Source organism: Gobio gobio (genome assembly GCF_949357685.1).
Source record: "Gobio gobio genome assembly, chromosome: 3".
Classification (NCBI taxonomy): Eukaryota; Metazoa; Chordata; class Actinopteri; order Cypriniformes; family Gobionidae; genus Gobio; species Gobio gobio.
This window is the reverse complement of record NC_137099.1, coordinates 65,691,528-65,717,577: the sequence shown is the minus strand read 5'-3', so window position 1 is coordinate 65,717,577 and position 26,050 is coordinate 65,691,528. Positions and strand designations below refer to the sequence as shown.

Here is a 26,050-nt window from a genome sequence, read left to right as displayed (position 1 = left end):
AACTACTGCAAAATTGAGAACATTTAGAGAATAATGTAAACATTACAAGTTAGTATATAATGTCATAGTAGCCCAAAACAGAACAAGATATTTTAAGAAAAATATTACATTTATCAAAATTACATTGCATTTAATATATATATATATATATATATATATATATATATATATATATATATATATATATATATATATATATATATATATATATATATATATATATATATATATATATATATATATATATGTGTGTGTGTATGGGTTATACCCCCGGTTTCACAGACAATGCTTAAGCTAGTCCTAGACTAAAATGCATGTTTGAGCTGTTTTAACTGAAAGAATCTTGCACTGACAAATCTTAAAAAATGTCAGTGGCATTGTTTTGTCTCAAGATGCACACCAGTAATGTTTTTTTCTTGGACACGTTTATAAAAGTTACTTAAATGTCCTAATTGAACTAAGGACTAATCCTGGCTTAGTCTAAGCCCTGTCTGTGAAACCGGGCCATAATGGGTTAACCACCTTGATAGTGAAAACATAAAATGTTTATCCCAATGTGTGTGATTCCTCGAAGGAAGCTGTTAAGTCTGACACAGAGACATTGCAGAATCATTGTAAAAACCAAACCCAGCATAGAGGGGTTCAGTAAATGTGGTGTTGATTGTGTGTAAGTGTGTGAGTGTGTCAGAGACGCTGTAAAAGGACAGAGTGCCGGCCGACCAGTCCAGATACACTCCTACTCTATTAGATAAAGATGAAGAGGGAGGAATCTTTGTGCTGTTAGCCTTATTATTGTGCCAGGAAGAGTAAGTCGTATCACAACAGTAAAGATTCCATGACCTTTCATTCAGTCCAAACCGACAGTCAATCCCACCTTTCCGGTTGATTCTTTTATATGTCACTGCTATATGACCCCATCCTCTCAATTCAACCTCCCAGTAACAGCGTCCAGTCAGACTCTCTCCACACAAAACCTGTTCATAGTTCTCAAATCTGTCTGGATGATCAGGATATGGCTGATGATCTTTCACACATGTTGCCTTTCTGTTCTCCTCAGACAGTATGAGATGAGTGTTTGCTGTGTTTGGATCCAGTGTGAGATCACAGGTATCTGAACACAAGAAGAGAGATCACATCATCTATGAGAGAGGTTCTCAGCTCTGACTCTCGGGATCCATTTTCCTGCTGAGTTTACCTTCAACCTTGATTAAACTCACCTACCTATAACTTTAAAGTGATCCTGAAGACCTTAATTAGTGTTGGAGCTAAGCTCTGCAGGAAAGTGGATCTTGAGGCCCAGAGTTGAGAACCCCTGATCTATAACATATTTAAATGTGTGTGTGTGTGTGTGTGTGTGTGTGTGTGTGTGTGTGTGTGTGTGTGTGTGTGTGTGTGTGTGTGTGTGTGTGTGTGTGTGTGTGTGTGTGTGTGTGTGTGTGTGTGTGTGTGTGTGTGTGTGTGTGTGTGTGTGTGTGCATGTGTGGTTGGGCTTACATTTTCTCAGTCCTGATGTAATCCTGAAATGTCCTCCATGATCCAAACTGAATAGACAAAAACATCAAATAAATAAAACAAATCTGTAATGAGCAATGCACCATCTGCATCTATCACACAAAATTGTCAACAAGTCTAATTCACGTGGATGTGAGAACATTTGCTAGTTGCTAAATTGCCTGTGTTTCATATATGAGATGAGGACGTCTTGCACATCCAGTGCAAGTAGGCTTTAAATATTTAATTTTATCTAACATAACTTTGTTTATGCTTTTTATTGAAGATAACTTTTTGAAGGATATTGGTTTACGTGTGACCTTTTTGAGCACTTGACTTAACTGAGACTTTTGAGAGTCTGCTGTGTCGACTGTTGTGGGAATTATTGCGATATTGAGATGTTCATTTCTATTTTGACTATAAAATAAAACAAACAAATAAAGCTCTCCTTACACCTCAACTGTTTCTTGTTTTTTCACAGTTTCTTGTCTCTTAACCCTTTGACACGTACAATCACACCCGTGTGATCAATCTAGGCTGGTCCCTGGAGCGTACGATCACACTGCTGTGATTAGAACTCTCAGTGATCAACTGCCAAATTCAAAATGTCAAATCTGCTTTAGCGCGCTGACTGGCGCTGAGCCAAAGACTGAGTGCATGAGAGACTGACTGAGCTCGGTGTCTTTTAATGTTTATTTTAGGTTTCAAACACTTCAAATTACATTACACAACCACAAAAATATCAGCAAAAACTAAATACAGTTTGCAATTGCATACTAATATTTAAATAACAGCAAGATATCAGTGTTGTAAGCATATAATGGCCCGTGATAACATTACCGATCAAATAACACAATAATTTTCTACCCTTTGACGTGTACGATCAGTTTAGCCTGTTCCCTCACGTAATGTCACATATCAGGAGAAGTGGGTGATCTTGTGCTGTAAATCCAGCAGGCTTCAGCTCCCTGGTGCTGTTGTAAACACATAATGGCGGCGCCCCGCCCACAGCTCGTGATAACTTACCGATCAACTAACATACACTGCAAAAAATGCTCTTCTTATTTAGTATTTTTTTCTTGTTTCCAGTTCAAATATCTAAAAACTCTTAAATCAGGGTGCATTTACTAGATAAGTAAAATGACGAGATATTTTTTCTTGTTTCCTGAGGAAAAATATAAAAATGAAGTGAGTTTTTGCTTAAAATGAGCAAAATTATCTGCCAATGGGGTGAGAAAAATAATCTTATTTCTGTTTGGGACAGAAACAAGAATTAAATCAGAAACAAGATTATTTTTCTCACCCCATTGGCAGATCATTTTGCTTGTTTTAAGCAAAAACTCACTTCATTTTGATTTTATTTTTAAGAAAACAAGTAAAACTATTTATGTCATTTTACTTATCTAGTAAAAGCATCTTGATTTAGGAATTGATATTTAGACTAGAAACAAGACAAAATTACTAAGTAAGAAGAGCATTTTTTTGCAGTGTACATATTTTTAATAAGTATATAAACCATAAGGAGTTCACTTGCATGCATTTAATTTAGTTAACAAGTTTGAAAATATTTTGTATAAAAATAAAACATTTGAACAGTCATGCATTGCAAGCATTCTTTCCCGCTGTCAAGTCACTGTTGACGTCACTCTTACCTCACACTCGCGTTGGTACCAACTTTAGACACAATTTTAATAAAATTTACTAGTTTTTAAAAACTTCAGAGAAAATGGCAGACAATTTATTTAAAAGAAGACAACTGACAAGTGAGGAAATTGAGGAGATTTTTTTTTATATTTATGTGGAGGAAACAAACCGCTATGCCTCTGACTTGAAAGAAAAAGAAGTGAGGGGAAAAATGGTTAAATGGGTTCCAACAAATATCCCTGAAATGTACACATTTTTAGTGGCAGTTCTCCTAATGGGGGTGATCAAAAAACCATCACTTCGGGATTACTGGAGCACAGACCCCATGCTCTTGACACCATTTTTCGGGTCTTTGTTCTCACAGGACTGCTTTCTTCTGCTCCTCCGCTGTCTTCACTTCGCAAACAATGCAAAAGCAGTTTTCAATGACCCTCTGAAAAAAATCTGAAATATTTTTACTGCTCTCACCTCCTCCTTTGGTCGCATTTTTGTGTCATTCTGGCACAAACATGACATCATGACTTTGCGTAAACATACACGCCACTTTCTAAAGCCAAATGGCGTGTTATCTGTACGCATTGAGCTATCCGCGTGTATGTGTACGCCGTGTGATTCTGCGTGTATGTGTACGCCAAAACAAACCGTCATCTCCGCGTGTATGTCTACGGCGTGTGATTCTGCGTGTATGTGTACGTCGTGTGATTCTGCGTGTATGTGTACGGCGTGTGATTCTGCGTGTATGTGTACGGCGTGTGATTCTGCGTGTATGTGTACGCCGAAACGAACCGTCATCTCCGCGTGTATGTCTACGCCGTGTGATTCCGCGTGTATGAGTACGCCGAAACAAACCGTCATCTCCGCGTGTATGTCTACGGCGTGTGATTCTGTGTGTATGTGTACGTGTGTGATTCTGCGTTTATGTGTACGGCGTGTGATTCTGCGTGTATGTCTACGGCGTGTGATTCCGCGTGTATGAGTACGCCGAAACAAACCGTCATCTCCGCGTGTATGTCTACGGCGTGTGATTCTGCGTGTATGTGTACGCCGTGTGATTCTGCGTGTATGTGAACGGCGTGTGATTCTGCGTGTATGTGTATGCCGAAACGAACCGTCATCCACGTGTATGTCTACGGCTTGTGATTCCGCGTGTATGTGTACGCCGAAACAAACCGTCATCTCCGCGTGTATGTCTACGGCGTGTGATTCTGCGTGTATGTGTACGGCGTGTGATTCTGCGCGTATGTGTACGGCGTGTGATTCTGCGTGTATGTGTACGCCGAAACGAACCGTCATCTCCGCGTGTATGTCTACGCCGTGTGATTCTGCGTGTATGTGTACGCTGTGTGATTCTGTGTGTATGTGTACGGCGTGTGATTCTGCGTGTATGTGTACGGCGTGTGATTCTACGTGTATGTGTACGCCGAAACAAACCGTCATCTCCGCGTGTATGTCTACGCCGTGTGATTCCGCGTGTATGTGTACGGCGTGTGATTCTGTGTGTATGTGTACGCCGAAACGAACCGTCATCTCCACGTGTATGTCTACGCCGTGTGATTCCGCGTGTATGTGTACGCTGAAACAAACCGCCATCTCCGCGTGTATGTCTACGCCGTGTGATTCTGCATGTGTATGTGTACGGCGTGTGATTCTGCGTGTATGTGTACGCCGAAACAAACCGTCATCTCCGCTTGTATGTCTACTGCGTGTGATTCTGCGTTCATGTGTACGCCGTGTGATTCTGCGTGTATGTGTACGGGGTGTGATTCTGCGTGTATGTGTACGGCGTGTGATTCTGCGTGTATGTGTACACCGAAACGAACCGTCATCTCCGCGTGTATGTCTACGCCGTGTGATTCTGCGTGTATGTGTACAGCGTGTGATTCTGCGTGTATGTGTACGGCGTGTGATTCTGCGTGTATGTGTACACCGAAACGAACCGTCATCTCCGCGTGTATGTCTACGCCGTGTGATTCTGCGTGTATGTGTACGGCGTGTGATTCTGCGTGTATGTGTACGCCGTGTGATTCTGCGTGTATGTGTACGCCGAAACAAACCGTCATCTCCGCGTGTATGTCTACGGCGTGTGATTCTGCGTGTATGTGTACGGCGTGTGATTCTGCGTGTATGTGTACGGGGTGTGATTCTGCATGTATGTGTACACCGAAACGAACCGTCATCTCCGCGTGTATGTCTACGCCGTGTGATTCTGCGTACGGCGTGTGATTCTGCGTGTATGTGTACGGCGTGTGATTCTGTGTGTATGTGTACATCGAAACGAACCGTCATCTCCGCGTGTATGTCTACGGCGTGTGATTCTGCGTGTATGTGTACGGCGTGTGATTCTGCGTGTATGTGTACGGCGTGTGATTCTGCATGTATGTGTACACCGAAACGAACCGTCATCTCCGCGTGTATGTCTACGCCGTGTGATTCTGCGTACGGCGTGTGATTCTGCGTGTATGTGTACGGCGTGTGATTCTGTGTGTATGTGTACATCGAAACGAACCGTCATCTCCGCGTGTATGTCTACGCCGTGTGATTCTGCGTGTATGTGTACGGCGTGTGATTCTGCATGTATGTGTACACCGAAACGAACCGTCATCTCCGCGTGTATGTCTACGCCGTGTGATTCTGCGTACGGCGTGTGATTCTGCGTGTATGTGTACGGCGTGTGATTCTGCGTGTATTTGTACGGCGTGTGATTCTGCGTGTATTTGTACGGCGTGTGATTCTGCGTGTATGTGTATGGCGTGTGATTCTGCATGTATGTGTACACCAAAACGAACCGTCATCTCCGCGTCTATGTCTACGCCGTGTGATTCTGCGTACGGCGTGTGATTCTGCGTGTATGTGTACGGCGTGTGATTCTGCGTGTATTTGTACGGCGTGTGATTCTGCGTGTATGTGTACGGCGTGTGATTCTGCATGTATGTGTACACCGAAACGAACCGTCATCTCCGCGTGTATGTCTACGCCGTGTGATTCTGCGTACGGCGTGTGATTCTGCGTGTATGTGTACGGCGTGTGATTCTGCGTGTATGTGTACATCGAAACGAACCGTCATCTCCGCGTGTATGTCTACGCCGTGTGATTCTGCGTGTATGTGTACGGCGTGTGATTCTGCGTGTATGTGTACGGCGTGTGATTCTGCGTGTATGTGTACGCCGAAACGAACCGTCATCTCCGCGTGTATGTCTACGGCGTGTGATTCTGCCTGTACGGCGTGTGATTCTGCGTGTATGTGTACGGCGTGTGATTCTGTGTGTATGTGTACGCCGAAATGAACCAACATCTCTGCGTGTATGTCTACGCCGTGTGATTCCGTGTGTATGTGTACGCCGAAACAAACCGTCATCTCCGCGTATATGTCTACGCCGTGTGATTCTGCATGTGTATGTGTACGGCGTGTGATTCTGCGTGTATGTGTACGTGTGTGATTCTGCGTGTATGTGTACGGCGAAACGAACCGTCATCCGCGTGTATGTCTACGGCGTGTGATTGTGCGTGTATGTGTACGGCGTGTGATTCTGCGTGTATGTGTACGCCGTGTGATTCTGCGTGTATGTGTACGGCGTGTGATTCTGCGTGCATGTGTACTCTGAAACAAACCGTCATCTCCGCGTGTATGTCTACACAGTAAAATCCCCAGTGTTAAATTAACACTGCTCAGAGCACATATGGTCTCACTCTACAGAGTGTTAAAGTAACACTGAATCAGTGTTAAAGTTAATGAGATAATTAAGAAATGAATTAAGTGATGATTGACCATTAGTGATGACACCTGATGATAATGAGCAAAATCACTGAAGAAAAGAGAAAAAAGAAAAACACAAAAACTACAACTGACTATTAAAAAGACATTAAATATCTGAAGATCTCAACAGAGGAGGATTAAACAACTCCACAAACAGCATTACCAGCTTCACACATTACTAACCAGATTTACTTGATTTCTGTCAGACGTCTACTGAAGCTCTTATTGAGGTTTAGATGTTGATGTTTTATTGAAAATAAAAGTTGTTTGAAGTTACCATCATGGTGATTAGTGTTTGCTTTAGTTGAGCTCTTGGCCCTTGACTTGTTAACATAAATTTTTCTGTTGTTGCTGTAACTGTTTGTTACGGTGAGAACGGCAAGAGAATCTTGATACTTGTTGTTTATGATACAATTGTTATCATCATATAATGGCCTTATTTGCTGATTTTCTGAGAGTCATTGATTATAGTAGCCTTGTGACTCTAGCGCAGAAGATCCAGCAATGTTTTCATCTGATAAAATAAACGATTATCAAAAAATATTTACATAAGTTTTGTACTGCGGTTTAATAACACATCACACAATAAGCACTTCTAACTCCTGCGAGTTTTACTCACACATATACATCAAGAATCTGCCTATGAATCTCAACAATGGTGACATGCCGCAATATTCTGGGTGCATCACGCAAAACTCATCTATGGCTCCCAGAATGCATTGTGGCATGAAGCATGTCACCATTGTTGAGATTCATAGGCAGATTCTTGTTGTCTGTGTGTGAGTTAATATTGCAGGAGTTAGAAGTGTTTAGTGTACAATCAATTTCAAAACGTGTCCATCTTTTCTGATTAAAACCATGATGGATCTTTTCTAGAATCACCATATAAAAAAGTTAATAGTATATTGCTCATACTCAGTCATAAAATTGATGAATTAAATCACTATACAATGATCATATTTTCATCATCGAGCAGCCGACAGCATCTGATTGTGTTTACTCTTGCTTTTCTTGCCATAACAAACTCAGTTACAGCAGCCAGAGAAACACTAATGTTAAAAAGTCATCAAACTGCCCAACTAAAGAAAACACTGATCACCATGATGGTCAAATTAAAAACTAACAATTTTCACAACAAAATCAAACAAAAAATCTTTTAATTCTCAATAAGAGACGTCTGACAGAAATAAAGTCAGTCTGGTTAGTAATGTGTGAAGCTGGTAATGCTGTTTGTGGAGTTGTTTAATCCTCCTCTGCTGAGATCTTCAGAGATTTAATGTCTTTTTTATAGTCAGTCGTAGTTCTTCTGTTTTTCTTTTTCTCTTTCCTTCAGTGATTCTACTCATTATCATCAGGTGTTCATCACTAATGGTCAATCATCACTTAATTAATCTCTCAATTATGTCATTAACTTTAACACTGATTCAGTGTTACTTTAACACTCTGTAGAGTGGGACCATATGTGCTCTGAGCAGTGTTAATTTAACACTGGGGATTTTACTGTGTACGCCGTGTGATTCTGCGTGTATGTGTACGGCGTGTGATTCTGCGTGTATGTGTATGGCGTGTGATTCCGCGTGTATGTGTACGGCGTGTGATTCCACGTGTATGTGTACGGCGTGTGATTCCGCGTGTATGTGTATGGTGTGTATGTGTACGGCGTGTGATTCCGCGTGTATGTGTAGGCCGTGTGATTCCGCATGAATGTAAATGGATTTATAAAATGTATTGAAAATGTAAAGATGCAGAATGTTTCTTGTGATGGGTAGGTTTAGGGGCAGGGGCAGTGTAGGGGAATAGAATGAAACGGCGTTGAAAAACACGCTAAAAAGCGATTATGCGTTTTGATAGCACGCCAAAATGGCATAGCGAATTGGCGTGTCATACATATGCTATTTCATGAGATCAGTCTGCATACAGGGATCTGTGTGTTGATGAATCTCTCATGAAGTGGAAAGGCAGGCTAGCATTGGCTTGGGATTTCTGGGTCTGTTGTAATGACACTACTGGCACCTTACCTCAGAAAGGGTCATGTCCTTTATGTGGATAACTGGTACAGTAGTCCCACACTTTTCCAGCACCTCTTGTCTTTTGGCACTGGAGCTTGTGGGACTGTGCGTGCAAACCGGAAAGGGATGCCAACATTCACCTGTAAAATGACAAAGGGTGAGGTGGAATTCAAGGAAAATGGATCACAGTTGGCAGTCAAATGGCATGATAAGAGAGATGTCCATGTCCTTACCACAGTCCACCCAACTGGTATGGCAGCCACAGGGAAGCTGGATCACATCACTGGGCAAGCAAAGATGAAGCCAGTCTGTGTGCTGGAGTACAACAAAAAGATGGGGGCATAAACATATGTATATAGTTTGTTTTAAAGATTTTTTTTACCATAGTATATTTATTGTTTTGGTTATAATACTATTTTGATTGTTGTTCATTGTATTTATATTTATAATTTGTTTTGTATTTTTTTAGAAAGTGTATATATGTATAATAGTTTAAACAAAAAAACATTTAGCTTAAATAAAACATGAATGAAATGTGTACATTTAGCAATTTCTTTTTAACAAATGACATACGTTTGAATAATGCTAAACTTATACAACACATTTCTCACTAGCAAAGCAGAGAAAAGGTACATGGTATTTGACATCATGTAAATTAATATATATATATATATATATATATATATATATATATATATATATATATATATATATATATATATATATATATATATATATATATATATATATATATATACACAGCAAAATCCCCAGTGTTAAATTAACACTCCTCAGTGTACATATGTGTCCACACTACAGGGTGTTAAAAGTAACACTTAAGAAGTGTTAAAGTTAATGAGATAATTAAGTGATTAATTAAGTGATGATTGACCATTAGTGATGAGAAACACAAGAACTACAACTGACTTCAGCCACAGCTTTAGATGAAATCAACTGAAGATAAAAGAAGACATTAAATCTCTGAAGATCTCAGCAGAGGAGGATTAAACAACTCCACAAACAGCATTACCAGCTTCACACATTACTAACCAGACTGACTTTATTTCTGTCAGACGACTACAGAAGCGAGAATTACTTTTTTGTTGATTTTGTGTTGAAACTTTTGTAATGTCACCATCATGGTGATCAGTGTTTTCTTTAGTTGGGCAGTTTGATGACTTTTTAATGTTAGTGTTTTTCTGGCTGCTGTAACTGAGTTTTTCTATGGCAAGAAAAGCACAATCAGATACTATCGGCTGCTCGGTGATAAGAATATGATCATTGTATATTGATTATAATCACTGATCTTATAGCCGAGTCTGAGCAATATACTATTAACTTTGTTATTACTGTGATTCCAGGAAAGATCCAGATTGGTTTTAAACAGTAAAGCTGAATAGGTTTTAAAGCAGATTGAACACTAATCACTTCTAACTCCTGCGAGAGTAACTCACACACAGACATCAAGAATCTGCCTATGAATCTCAACAATGGTGACATGCTTCATGCCACAATGCATTCTGGGAGCCATGGATGAGTTTTGCATGATGCACCCAGAATGCATTGCGGCATGAAGCCTGTCACCATTGTTGAGATTCATAGGCTGATTCTTGATGTCTGTGTGTGAGTTCATCTTGCAGGAGTCAGAAGTGCTTATTGTGTGATGTGTTATCAAACCGGAAAAGAAGACTGCACACATACTAAACGTTGAACATTTTATTTGATAAAAACACTGCTGGATCTTCTACTGTAGAGTTACAATGCTACTATAATCAATGACTCTCAGGAGATCAGCAAATAAAGCCACCATATGATGATAACAACTGCATCACCAACAACAAGCCAACATCATCTGTCATCAACTTGTCATCATCAATTTTCTCTAGCTGTTCTCACTGTAACAAACAGCTACAGCAGGCAGAGAGAAAAAATGCAGACAAGTCAAGGGTCAAGAGCCCAACTAAAGCAACACTGATCACCATAATGGTGGCATCAAACAAAACTATTATTTTCAATAAATCATCAACATCTAAACCTCAATAAGAGCTTCTGTAGACGTCTGACAGAAATAAAGTCAGTCTGGTTAGTAATGTGTGAAGCTGGTAATGCTGTTTGTGGAGTTGTTTAATCCTCCTCTGCTGAGATCTTCAGAGATTTAACGTCTTCTTTTATCTTCAGTTGATTTCATCTAAAGCTGTGGCTGAAGTCAGTTGTAGTTCTTGTGTTTCTCATCACTAATGGTCAATCATAACTTAATTAATCACTTAATTATCTCATTAACTTTAACACTTCTTAAGTGTTACTTTTAACACCCTGTAGTGTGGACACATATGTACACTGAGTAGTGTTAATTTAACACTGGGGATTTTGCTGTGTATATATATATATATATATATATATATATATATATATATATATATATATATATATATATATATATATATATATATATATATGCGCATGCAAGCTAATAGTAAGTGAGGCGTGACCACTTTTCTCTGCTTTACTAGTCAGATATAAAACTCAGTAACAATATTAAAACTAAAACATAAATACTATATAATTTATTCCTGTTACTTTTCAAGTCATCTGAACCCTAATAACTTTACCGAATGCACGGAGCATATTTGCAATGTGCAAAACGACAAACATGACATTTGAACGTCCACATTATTGAGGACTGTTCGTTTTACAAGATAATTTTTTAAACATCTTTATTCATATTTATTGCATGCTTGTAAATAATTATATGTGCTCCAAATAAGGAAAAAAAAAACTAAAATATACTCACCAATTGTCACGCGGATGTTGTGAGGGAGAAATGCCGTGTGCAGGCGAAATTCAAAGCAGTGGGAAAAATAAAGCAACATAAACATGTCAACCATAGTGTGTACACGCTAACAAATAATGTGAGAGGTTTTGAATGAAAAAATAAAGCAAAACATTCAGAGTGCTCACCTGCACGCGGTCATCCACCATGAGCGCCATTGTGATTGCGAAAACTCACGTGTCAAGGTTGATGTGTGTTACCATGGAAATTAGAACGCTTGTCATGGCATAATAACGGTCGCATTAAAAAAACCTCACACCAGGCTGCCAGTCTGAATATTTAGAACGTACGTGCGAAAGGGTTAAATGTAGAGGACTAGTGCATCCTTGAGCCTACATTCAGTAAGAGTAAAATAAATAAGTACTATTCAAATATTAAAGACTTCTACTCAAGTGGTATTGAAAATGGCAATTTGTAACTTGTAATGGAGTCATTTTTCGCTGTAAGGTATATCTACTTTTAGTCAAGTATGTTTTTTAGGTACTCTTTACACCTCTGTGAATAATGTTATAACCCATACAAAATAAAAAAATAATAAAGGAATTTCTTAAACTAGTCCATTAGAGTGAACGTGATTTCACCAAGTACAGCATGTTTCTGGATCAACATCTTTGTTAATCCTGGAACAATAATCCAAACAATCTGATTTGAGAGACAAGTTAACAGATTATGTTATGTTTAGGCTTAAAACTAGGTTTCTACATCAGTGTTATTCACCTATCATTTCTGAGTCAAAATCTTTCCACATACTTGAGTATCTCCAGTTCATAATTTGGATCCTTCAGTTTATCCTTCAGCTTCACTCGTGATTGTCCTGGGTGATTGTAGCTCATATCCAGCTCTGTCAGGTGTGAGGGGTTTAAACTCAGAGCTGAAGACACATAACCACAGCCTTCTTCTGTCACCATACAGCCTGAAACCCTAAAGACACAAACAAACAATAAACAGCAATCATTTTAAAGTATGTAACACAAAATATTAAATTATCAAACCATTGATCACAAACCTCAGTATCTCCAGCTGGCAGTTTGGGCTCTTCAGTCCATCAGAGAGCAGCTTAGCTCCTGGATCTTGAATGTCATTGTTACTCAGATCCAGCTCTTTCAGGACACAGTTTGAGGATTTCAGAGCTGATGAAACAATTTCACAATCCTGTGCAGTGAGATTACAGCCAGCAAGACTGAAATAGAACAGAACATATCACAGAATATACAGAAATGCACAACTGGCATTTCAATATCAGCTTCATTCTTGTGAAAGAAGTCACATTACATAAGTCATGACATTATTAAAAATAAGCAAAAAATATATAAATGAATTACTTTGGACTACAACACTCACAGAGCTTTCCTGCAGTTGATCACAGCTGGTATCAGTCTTCTTCTACCCTCATCTGATGTGTTGTATTTCTTGAGATCCAGCTCATCCAGCACCTCTGACATCTGAAGCATGTAGGCAATTGTTGAGCAGTGAGCAGGAGAGAGTTTCTCCTCTGAGTGTTTGTCTGATTTCACAAACTCCTGCATCTCTCTGGACAGACTCTGATCTTTCACTTCAAGCAGACAGAGGAACAAATTGATGGATCTTTCAGTGGAGAGTCCATGTCCATCTTTGATCTTGTCTTTAATGTACTGTGTAGTTCTCCTGATGCTTTCTGAGCTGTTCTCTGTGTGTGTCAGTAGATCCTGTAAGAGTCTCTGATTGGTCTCCAGTGAGATGCCCAGCAGGAACCGCAGGAACAGATCCAGATGTCCATTCTCACTCTCAAGGGCTTTATTGACTATTTCCCTATGCAGATTATAGACTAGATCGAAAAACTGCAAAGTGTCAACATTTCTCATTACATAATGGAAAAACAAATAAAAAGCAGCGAGAAACTCCTGAATGCTTAGATGAATGAAGCTGTAGACTTTCCTCTGATGAATCACAGATTCCTCCTTAAAGATCTCAGTGCAAATCCCAGAATACACTGAGGCGTGAGTGACGTCTATGCCACTCTCAATCAGGTCCTCCTCATAGAACATCACATTGCCCTTCATCAGCTGTTTGAAAGCCACTTCAGCAAGTTTCACAATCGCTTCTCTATTGGACTGCAGGAGTTTCTCTGGATCTCTCTCTTCATACTTATGATTCCTCATGTTGATCTGAATCAGCAGGAAGTGGATGTACATTTCAGTCAGAGTTTGAGGGATTTCTGCACTCAGATCTTCTTTCAGGAGCTTTTGAAGCACAGTGGATGAGATCCAGCAGAAGACGGGTATGTGGCACATGATGTGGAGGCTTCTTGCTCTTCTGATGTGTGAGATGATTCTGCTGGCTTGATGCTCGTCACTGATTCTCTTCCTGAAATATTCCTCCTTCTGAGGCTCATTGAATCCCTGAATCTCTGTCAGACGGATGATGTATTTGGAGGGGATCTGATTGGCTGCTGCTGGTCTGGAGGTGATCCAGATGAGAGCCGAGGGAAGCAGCTCTCCTTTCATGAGGTTTGACATCAACACACCCACTGATGAAGTCTCAGTCACATCAGTAACTTTCTGAGTTTCTGAAAATATCATTGTCATTCTACTTTCATCCAGACCATCAAAGATGAACACAACTTTACACTCCTCATAAATCTTTGAGTCCAGATTTTGAAGTTCAGGATGAAAGTCCAGCAGAAGTCTGTGAAGACTGTACTGATGATCTCTGATCAAGTTCAGCTCTCGAAATGGAAGCACAAACATGAAATCTACATCCTGATTGGCTTTTCCCTCTGCCCAGTCCAGAATGAACTTCTGCACAGAGACGGTTTTTCCAATTCCAGCGATACCTTTAGTAAGAACAGTCTTGATCTGCTCTTTATCCTCACATCCTGGTTCAGGTGAGGCTTTAAAGATGTCATTGCAGTAGATTGGAGTGTCTTGTGAGTGTTGTGTTCTGGCTGTTTTCTCCATCTGTAAAACCTCATGTTCTTCATTCACTCCTTCTCTCTCTCCCTCTATGATGTAGAGCTGTGTGTAGATCCTGTTCAGGAGTGTTTCATTCTCTTGGAGTTTGTTTCCTTCAAATAATCTTTCATACTTTTTCTTCATGCTTGTTTTGTGCTGGTCTTTGACTCTCTGCAGGTCTCCTGTCTCCAGTGTGTGTGTCTGCAGGACTGCTTCAGTTTCATTCTGTCTAATGTTAGTCTGATAGTGGGATGTAGAGGACGGCACAGACCAGATCAGCTTATGTGTCTCTCCCCTGCTAAAACTGAAAGGAAAGCTGACCATTAAAGAACATCAGAAATATATTGATTACCATATATGATATATATTTTGCACCTCTCTTCATGTTTTGCATTTGTTTCATACTTAAATATTGGATTTTATGTAGTGATAGGTTTTTAGTTTTTCCATTGAGAAATAATATAATATTATATAATCTGAGATACACAACAATAAATTAGCAAGTTAATGTTTATACTAACAAAAGGTCAGAGGTCACTGGTCCATCACTGAATTCAATGGGTCCTTCCATGGATCTGTTACTCTTCAGAGACACACCACTGGGTTCTGGAGACTCTGATCTCTGTCTCTTCCTCCTGCTGATGCTGACAAAAGACAAATAAACAAACAAATAAAACAGAATTTTAGAGAACTAGATATACTACCCACTGAGCAAAGTGATGTCCAAAAGACGTCTTTTCAATGTCTTTGCCCCTAGAGGCGTACGTTGAAAAGACGTCCACTGAGGAGCCAGAATGAAAGTTTTTATGACGTCTGTTTTTGACGTGTTCTGCACGTCCGATATAGACGTTCATGGAACCTCAAGGTTAAAAACTAGTTCAAATTGTGGACATATTTTCCATTTGTAATTGCAAAGCAACTCACAGACAGTGTGTGTTTGTCCAGAAATCATGAAAATAAAAGAAACTTAGCTCACACCTTTAGACACTTTAGACAACTTGGCATCTGTAATTCACAGATCTTTGGATCGTGAGAGAATCGTGGGATTCAATCCAGGATCTTCTTGCTGTGAGGAGACAGTGTTTCCCACTGAGACACTGGTGCTGCCCTTAATCACAGACATAAGACACACTTTGACTATTTCTGTCAGACGTCTACAGAAGCTCTTACTGAGAATTAACAGAGCTTTAGATGTTGATATTTTTGTTTCATTTGAAATCACCATTGTGGTGAAAAGCGTTTTCTTTAGTTGGGCTCTTGGTCCCTGTTATAACGTTAGCTCTTATTTGGTTTCTGTAACTGTGTGTGTGTGAAACACTATAGTTGTGGCTGAGAAAGCAAAGACAAAGCAACATTAGGTGTTGTCAACTCCTTGTTGATGACTAAATCATCAGATGGCGAGCATCTGATGTTGTGTTTTAAGTTTTGTGTTCTTTTTTGGCAAATAGTCATTTATTATATCCACTATAAGCTTGTGACTCTCCTGTATTGGCACCAGTAGCAATAAAATGATACTTTGTCCTGAATGATACATTAAATAAAAGTTGGTTTGCAGTATGTGCACACAACGTTTTGAGCAAATATTTCACATAGTCACACACAGACATCAAGATTTTGCATATGATTCACAACAACGGTGACAATCAAAACAAAAAATGCTTCATGCTGCAATGCATGATGGGTAGCTTCATAGTACAAAACTCATGCTTGATTGTCACCGTTGTTGTGAATCATATGCAAAATCTTGATGTCTGTGTGTGACTGTGAAATATTTGCTCAAAACATTTTGTGCACATGCTTTTTATCATCCTTCAAGATAAATTATAATTTTGATGCTATTGGTGCATTTACTTGTTTATAGCGGTTATAATAAATGACTGTTTGCCAAAAAAACACACAAAAAACAAAAAAAACATCAGATGGTCACGGTCCAAAAGTTTCATCATCAACAAGGAGCTGACAACACCTGATGTCACTTTATGTTTGCTTTTTCAGCCACAACTATTGTGTTCCTCACACACACAGTAACAGCAACCAAAGAAAAGCTAACATTAAAAACAGGGACCAAGAGCCCAACTAAAGTAAACGCTTCCCACCACAATGGTGACTTCAAATGAAACATAAATATCAACATCTAAAGCTCTGTTAATTCTCAGTAAGAGCTACTGTAGATGTCTGACAGAAATAGTCAAAGTGTGTCTTATGTCTGTGATTAAGGCAGTGATGTATAGTAACGAAGTAGAACTACTTCACTACTGTACTTAAGTACTAAAAGGCAGTATCTGTACTTTACTAGAGTATTATTTTTTTCTCCTACTTCCACTTTTACTTCAGTACATATTTTCGATGAGTTTAATACTTTTACTCCGCTATTTTTTGTATGTGCTGCATCGTTACTCGTTACAATTATAAAAATGTTACGAATCATTCCATCCAAACCCACATTACCGCGCATGAGAGAGAGAGCACGCGCGCGAGAGTGCGAGAGAGACAGAGCGCGAGAGAGAGAGAGCGCGAGAGAGAGAGCCCCGCGAGCGCGAGAGCCCCGCGAGCGCGCATTCACTGTCTTTAAAACAACACGAGCGTCTTGCGCTCAAATTGCTCTCTATTTGTTTACATAGTTAATGTGCACTGTGAAGTAACATATACAAACAATGAACAGTTGTATTTTTATTAACTAAGATTAACAAAGATTAATAAATACAGTAACAAATGTATTGATCATGGTTAGTTCATGTTAGTTATTAGTCTAATACATTAACTAATGTAATGTTAACAAATCAACATTTTTCAATCAAACAAATCAAACCATATTGTAAAGTGTTACAAACAAATCATTTACTCAGAACACCTCTTGAAATGAGAATATAAGTGTGCTTACCCCATTTTTTTTTTTAGTAAGAGTGGTTATAGTAAGATTTAATCTTAATGAACTACACAGCAAAATCCCCAGTGTTAAATTAACACTCCTCAGTGTACATATGTGTCCACACTACAGGGTGTTAAAAGTAACACTTAAGAAGTGTTAAAGTTAATGAGATAATTAAGTGATTAATTAAGTTATGATTGACCATTAGTGATGAGAAACACAAGAACTACAACTGACTTCAGTCACAGCTTTAGATGAAATCAACTGAAGATAAAAGAAGACATTAAATCTCTGAAGATCTCAGCAGAGGAGGATTAAACAACTCCACAAACAGCATTACCAGCTTCACACATTATTAACCAGACTGACTTTATTTCTGTCAGACAACTACAGAAGCTCTTATTGAGAATTACATTTTTTGTTGAAACTTTTTTAATGTCACCATCATGGTGATCAGTGTTTTCTTTAGTTGGGCAGTTTGATGACATTTTAATGTTAGTGTTTCTCTGGCTGCTGTAACTGAGTTTACTATGGCAAGAAAAGCAAGAGTAAACACAATCAGATGCTCTCGGCTGCTCAGTGATAAGAATATGATCATTGTATAGTGATTTAAATCACTGATTAACTTTGTTTTTACTGTGATTCCAGGAAAGATCCAGATTGGTTTTAATCAGTAGAGCTGAATAGGTTTTAAAGCAGATTCTACACTAATCACTTCTAACTCCTGCGAGATTAACTCACACACTGACATCAAGAATCAGCCTATGAATCTCATGAGTTTTGCATGATGCACCCAGAATGCATTGCGGCATTAAGCATGTCACCATTGTTGAGATTCATAGGCTGATTCTTGATGTCTGTGTGTGAGTAAATCTCGCAGGAGTTAGAAGTGCTTATTGTGTGATGTGTTATTAAACCGGAAAACAAGACTTATGTACATGTTTTAAACATTGATCAGTTTATCTGATGAAAACACTGTTGGATCTCCTGCTGTAGAGTCACAAGGCTACTATAATCCATGACTCTCAGGAGATCAGCAAATAAGGCACCATATGATGATAACAACTGCATCACCAACAACAAGCCAACATCATCTGTCATCAACTTGTCATCATCAATTTTCTCTTGCTGTTCTCACTGTAACAAACAGCTACAGCAGGCAGAGAGAAAAAAAATGCTGACAAGTCAAGGGTGAAGAGCCCAACTAAAGTAACACTGATCACCATAATGGTGGCGTCAAACAAAACTATTATTTTCAATAAATCATCAACATCTAAACCTCAGTAAGAGCTTCTGTAGACATCTGACAGAAATAAAGTCAGTCTGGTTAATAATGTGTGAAGCTGGTAATGCTGTTTGTGGAGTTGTTTAATCCTCCTCTGCTGAGATCTTCAGAGATTTAATGTCTTATTTTATCTTCAGTTGATTTCATCTAAAGCTGTGACTGAAGTCAGTTGTAGTTCTTGTGTTTCTCATCACTAATGGTCAATCATAACTTAATTAATCACTTAATTATCTCATTAACTTTAACACTTCTTAAGTGTTACTTTTAACACCCTGTAGTGTGGACACATATGTACACTGAGGAGTGTTAATTTAACACTGGGGATTTTGCTGTGTACCAACATTGTGATTGTCCTTTAGCTTAATCATTTGAAATAATAAAAACAATATGATGTTCAAACTTTTGACTGCTTTCTTTAATAACTACATAACACAATACTTGTACTTTTACTTTCAGTACTTGAGTAGTACATTTTAAAATAAACTACTTGCAATACTTAAGTACAAAAAATGTTGAATACTTTAGTACTTCTACTTAAGTGTGGTGCTTAAAGAGCACTTCAATTTCTACTCAAGTCACTTTTTTGATAAGGAACTTGTACTTTTACTCCAGTATGTGTCTCTAGTACTTTATACATCTCTGGATAAAGGGCAGCACCAGTGTCTCAGTGGGAAACACTGTCTCCTCACAGCAAGAAGATCCTGGATTGAATCCCACGATTCTCTCACGATCCAAAGATGTGTGAATTACAGATGATACGTTTTCTAAAGTGTCTAAAGGTGTGAGCTAAGTTTCTTTTATTTTCATGATTTCTGGACAAACACACACTGTCTGTGAGTAGCTTTGCAATTACAAATGGAAAATATGTCCACAATTTGAACTAGTTTTTAACCTTGAGGTTCCATGAACGTCTATATCGGACGTGCAGAACACGTCAAAAACAGACGTCATAAAAACTTTCATTCTGGCTCCTCAGTGGAAATCTTTTCAACGTACGCCTCTGGGGCAAAGACAGTGAAAAGACATCTTTTGGACATAACTTTGCTCAGTGGGTATATATGCACCATATATTTATATTTACATGTATTCATGTGGCACATGCATTTCATCCAAAGTATATATATATATATATATATACAGTTTAGGAAAATAAGTATTTGAACACCCTGCTATTTTGCAAGTTCTCCCAGTTGGAAATCATGGAGGGGTCTGAAATTGTCATCGTAGGTGCATGTCCACTGTGAGACACATAATCTAAAAAAAAAAAAAAAAAAACAGAAATCACAATGTATGATTTTTTAATTATTTATTTGTATGATACAGCTGCAAATACGTATTTGAACACCTGTCTATCAGCTAGAATTCTGACCCTCAAAGACCTGTTAGTCTGCCTTTAAAATGTCCACCTCCACTTAATTTATTATCCTAAATTAGATGCACCTGTTTGAGGTTGTTATCTGCATAAAGACACCTGTCCACCCCATACAATCAGTAAAAATCCAACTACTATCATGGCCAAGACCAAAGAGCAGTCCAAAGACACTAGAGACAAAATTGTACACCTCCACAAGGCTGGAAAGGGCTACGGGGAAATTGCCAAGCAGCTTGGTGAAAAAAGGTCCACTGTTGGAGCAATCATTAGAAAATGGAAGAAGCTAAACATGACTGTCAATCTCCCTCGGACTGGGGCTCCATGCAAGATCTCACCTCGTGGGGTCTCAATGATCCTAAGAAAGGTAAGAAATCAGCCCACAACTGCACGCGAGGAGCTGGTCAATGACCTGAAAAGAGCTGGGACCACCGTTTCCAAGGCTACTGTTGGTAATACACTAAGACCATGGTTTGAAATAATGCATGGCACGGAAGGTTCCCCTGCTTAAACCAACACGTCCAAGCCAGTCTTAAGTTTGCCAATGACCATTTGGATGATCCAGAGGAGTCATGGGAGAAAGTCATGTGGTCAGATGAGACCAAAATATAACTTTTTGGTCAAAATTCCACTAAACGTGTTTGGAGGAAGAAGAATGATGAGTACCATCCCAAGAACACCATCCCTACTGTGAAGCATGGGGGTGGTAGCATCATGCTGTGGGAGTGTTTTTCTGCACATGGGACAGGGCGACTGCACTGTATTAAGGAGAGGATGACCGGGGCCATGTATTGCGAGATTTTGGGGAACAACCTCCTTCCCTCAGTTAGAGCATTGAAGATGGGTCGAGGCTGGGTCTTCCAACATGACAATGACCCGAAGCACACAGCCAGGATAACCAAGGAGTGGCTCTGTAAGAAGCATATCAAGGTTCTGGCGTGGCCTAGCCAGTCTCCAGACCTAAACCCAATAGAGAATCTTTGGAGGGAGCTCAAACTCCGTGTTTCTCAGCGACAGGCCAGAAACCTGACTGATCTAGAGAAGATCTGTGTGGAGGAGTGGGCCAAAATCCCTCCTGCAGTGTGTGCAAACCTGGTGAAAAACTACAGGAAATGTTTGACCTCTGTAATTGCAAACAAAGGCTACTGTACCAAATATTAACATTGATTTTCTCAGGTGTTCAAATACATATTTGCAGCTGTATCATACAAATAAATAGTTAAAAAAGCATACATTGTGATTTCTGGAATTTTCTTTTTTAGATTATGTCTCTCACAGTGGACATGCACCTACGATGACAATTTCAGACCCCTCCATGATTTCTAAGTGGGAGAACTTAAAAAATAGCAGGGTGTTCAAATACTTATTTTCCTCACTGTATATATATATATATATATATATATATATATATATATATATATATTACTAGAAAGAGAGAGAGCTAGAGGTTTAAGATAAATTCTTTAGACACTTCTTGAAAATTGCTAGCGATTCAGCTGTTTGGAAAAGTTGTGAAGATCATTCTAAAGGTGAGGAACAGTGACAGGTAAAGTTCAGGAAAGTCATTTTGTGCTTCTCTGTGATGGTACAGTATCACCACTCACCAATGGCAGGCTTCTGGTATACACTGTGAATAAAAGTATCTGTCAATGCTAAAATGGCCAGTGCCTTACCTAGGGTCAAAGGTCACTGTCCCATCACTGGATGCAGAGGGGAGATTCCTCATGGATTTATCACTCCTCATTGACACACAGCTTGATCCAGGAGATGGAGAACTCTTTTTAGAGGCAGTGTCTTTATCTTCTCTCTCAGTGTGGAGACTCATTTTTGTGTTTTCTTACTCTCCTTTGCCAACAACATACAAAAATCCCTGTGTTTCCTGAGATCATGGTCCGGTGTCGTCTAGGGGTGTAACGAGACACTTAGCTCACAAGATAAGACGAGATTGGGTTCACGAGAATGAGACAAGACGGTATTTTTGCACAGTATTTGTAAATAACTTCAATGACAAAATTCATGACTTGAAAAATGGTCTGCAGGTATATTTTGAATGTTTTAACTAATTATCTTGTTAAGACCTCTTCACCTTTCTGAAGATTAGACTCTAGAGGGCTGCATTGGGTTTTGGCAAATCTTGCGGGAGCAGGTGGTTTTACTTTTGCTGTGGGTGGGAGGTCAGAAAATTTAGCGAGAGACCCTTGGGGAACGGTGGGATTTGGCGTGTACAACCCCAAATCAGAAAAAGTTGGGACAGTATGGAAAACGCAAATAAAAAAAAGAAGTGATTTCTAAATTTACTTTGACTTGTATTTCATTGCAGACAATATGAACACAAAATATTTCATGTTTTGTCTGGTCAACTTCATGTCATTTGTAAATATGCATCCTTTCCTGTCATTCAGACCTGCAACACATTTAAAAAAAAGTTGGGACAGGAGCAATTTGGGCTAGTAATGAGGTAAAATGTTTAAATAATGATGTGATTTGAAACAGGTGATGTCAACAGGTGATTGTAATTATGATTTGGTACAAAATCAGCCTCCAAGAAAGGTCTAATCCTTTAGGAGCAAAGATGGGCCGAGGATCGCCAGTATGCCAACAATTACGTGAGAAAATTATTGAAATGTTTAAAAACAATGTTCCTCAAAGAAAGATAGGAAGAGATTTGGATATTTCACATTCAACAGTGCATAACATAATTAAAAGATTCAAGGAATCTGGAGGAATTTCAGTGTGTAAAGGACAAGGGCGCAAGCCTAAGCTGAACAACCGTGATCTCCGATCCCTCAGGCGGCACTGCACCAAGAATCGTCATTCATCTATAAGCGATATCACCACATGGGTGGACCATAAAACTTAATTCATATCCAGCACCATTTATTGTACAAGCTATGATTTTGTTCTTGTTTCCAGAGTATTATTTGCGGCTCCATTTGAAAACGGCATATCAAAAACAGGAGAGAACATTAGAAACTTGCTGTTCCAGAAATTCCATGCATTTGTAATAGACATGTCACTGCTTGTTGGCCATGTTGTGTTTGTGAATGATCGCAGAGCCAATGTAGTTGGGTGTTGGCCAAGACACCCGAGCTGTCTGAACTGTGGACCAGTGCAAAAAAACTGGTAAAATATTTCAAACATTCAGGACTGCAGAACAGCTTGAAGACATCCCTCAAACAATCCATCGAGACCACGTGGAATTTAAATCACGATATGCTAGATTCAATAATGCAACAGAGATCTCCACATTGTTGATGGTCAATAACCAGTGTGACAAAATTGCACTGATGAATGAAAACAGTTTGAAAACAGTCATTACGTTTCTCAAGTTATTTAAAGAAGCTACTGACAACCTCGAGTCCGGAAACTCCTCTCCAAGCACATCACTCGCGCTGCCATGGTCCGTCAGACTCCTTGAACACTGCCAAGCAGCATCCCTTGAGCCTGTACTATCCGAAGTTACCAGTGTGTGTGCCTCACGTCTAGAAGAACTGATGGACACTAGTGACACATCAGCAAATCCCCTCCACATTATCTACAGGATTGCAACGTTCCTGACTCCCAAAATGCGATTGCTACGGATGTTGTGCCCAGAAGCAAGAGATGACGTGATCAGAGGTGTGTAATATGAATGAATAGTTAAAATAGACTATATTGTTTTGAATATTATGTTATTTAATTCTTGCCATATGAGATAGCTACTTATTTTTCACTCATGTACTGTTCTGAAAACTGGTAAATTTAAAGGATTTGTTGTTGAGTGAGGGGAAATTAAATAGCGCTATAGTGTTTAATGTTTTTAAATGTTTTGTTTTATTTACAATAGTTTAATATACATATAAATGAAGGTAATTGTTTCAATCACACGTGGACATCACACATGGACCCTGTTGTAAGATGATTTCTGCGCTCGTTTCTACGTTAGATTGATAAATGTAAAGTACATAATTAAAGTACTCTCTCAATATTCAAAGTGCAAACAAAGAGCAGAGCTAAGGATGTTTACAACTACACAGTCCAGCCTATAGCTTTGATATTGGGAGACAGGATATTGTATGGAGCCTAATTTGCGTGCATCAGGGACCTCGTGTTTACTTTCCATGCCTTTTTCAATCATACACTCTTTTTTTAGTTGTTTAAGTTGTTTACTTTGATTCAAAAACATATTAATTGCAGCCCTACGTTGTCTTTGATGGAAAAGAGCAGGCAATTAACTTGCATAGAATCCTGCTGTTCATAAAGCAAGATTGATTTGATGTTGTTTTTATGTTGATTGAATGTTACATAAGGGGTTTCACGAGTTCACACGTACATCAAATTAAATGGAGTAAAGATTATGCGTATTTGGCGTGCTGTCCGTGTGTATTATGGATTGTGTTGACGTCTAATGAGTTTATTAAATCAAAGTGAGGAGATGGGGTGGTGGAGGGATGCTAAAAATAAAAACGGTCAACGAAAGAAGGTAAATATGCTGTATATATACGCACCTCTTATCGTTGATTAAATCGATTGGCTTGATATGCTCCACATGTGTTTAATTAGGTTTAATTATCTGAGGGTGCTCCACTTGGGTTTGATTAGGTTACATTATCTGGCGTGCTCCATTGTTTAGATAGGTTTAATTATCTGGACGTGCTCCTCCCGAAATTAGTTACTAAAACTTCACTTAATTAAAGTTGGAAAAAAAACATTGATTTTATGTCCATCTTGACCTATTTCTAAAATCAATGTTACATTTCAACATGATTCATTTTGGCTAATGCATTAACATTGATTAAGTTTAGTGTTGAACTGCTGTTTGGGTAGTTTTTAAACTTAATTTACAGCTGTTTTGTAGTGCTTTTTGTTCTGTAATACTGGTATGATAAATTGGTGCAGTATTTAGCACTGCTTTTGCAATGAGTGTCAAATTCACTTGAACATAGTTGACATGGCAAGCGCATATCATTGTCTCAATCTACTCGTGTTTGTGCAATCACTGATTCATTTATATGGTTTCAAATGTGATCATATACAAACCAAATTAATAACACTGCTTCTAATGAGTTCTTTTTAACGATAATGCATATGTTAATCAAAATGTCTTACCTTCAAACTCACATTTAGCCTATTTTGTTTGCAGCACATGAAAAATATCCATAAAAAATACACAATGTATTTGTTTTGAATGAGTATATAGAACCAACTATTATATATAATAAGTATTAAATAAGTATTATAGGCTAGGTTAAAGGTTAAAACGAGATTGCAGGATAATAATATATTTTTTGTCAATGATTCCACCATTTTGGTTAGTTTATACTGTCAAAATATTAAATGATTTGTGTTTTAAATCCAATGTAAACAGCTTAAATCTAAATAGCAGCTCATTTTGATATCACTATATGGTTGCATGAAGAATACTGAACTTACCTAAAAATATGCAGCCGTTTAAACACCCAGAGTTAACAAAGCCTCGGAATGGCGTCTCTTCTCTTCCTCCTCTTTTACTTTTTTTTCTACCTGGTTAAGGTGTGTCTTGTTCCCTTTCAAAAGCTCCACTCAATGCTGCATGCTAATGCATATGGGAATGTCTTTGACATGACCAGCTGTTGAAAATAGTGTGAAAAAACGTCAATGAAATTGACCCGGAGGTATTTATAGCCACGGCCGGTGACGTCATAGGCGCACCTGCTGCACGAGGCTATAAATAGATGAGCTTCAGCTGGAGCCATCAGGTCTTTTTGTTTTCAGACCAACTCTGTGTTATGGTGTGTTACAAAGTCTCTGAAAAAATATCTCTCTCTTTCAAGACTCAACTCGAGATCTTTGTAAGGAGTTAGTTTTCAACTGGCAGTGTGCAGATGTATCTCTCTTTCTCATCTCTGTT

General features: G+C 38.8%; 1 protein-coding gene across 1 annotated transcript; it reads right to left on the bottom strand.

Moving 5' to 3' along the window:
- Positions 1–475: 475 nt before the first annotated feature.
- LOC307124394 (NLR family CARD domain-containing protein 3-like) lies at positions 476–25,681 on the bottom strand. Its single transcript, XM_079813559.1, has 8 exons — positions 25,594–25,681; positions 21,855–22,083; positions 15,180–15,302; positions 13,070–14,962; positions 12,735–12,908; positions 12,479–12,649; positions 1,495–1,541; positions 476–1,111 (listed from the first exon to the last, which is right to left on the bottom strand). Exons 2-8 carry the CDS (start codon positions 22,004–22,006, stop codon positions 582–584), a joined length of 3,090 nt encoding a protein of 1,029 aa, XP_079669685.1. The 5' UTR covers positions 22,007–22,083; positions 25,594–25,681; the 3' UTR covers positions 476–581.
- Between the last annotated feature and the right edge of the window lie 369 nt (positions 25,682–26,050).

Excerpts from the sequence above, each read along its gene's own strand:
- LOC307124394 (XM_079813559.1), bottom strand. The coding sequence starts at position 22,006 with ATGAGTCTCCACACTGAGAGAGAAGATAAAGACACTGCCTCTAAAAAG. Across the intron at positions 12,650-12,734 it reads TGCCAGCTGGAGATACTGAG|GGTTTCAGGCTGTATGGTGA; the intron begins GTTTGTGATCAA and ends TTGTGTCTTTAG. Across the intron at positions 1,542-12,478 it reads TATGAACTGGAGATACTCAA|TTTGGATCATGGAGGACATT; the intron begins GTATGTGGAAAG and ends TTGTCTATTCAG.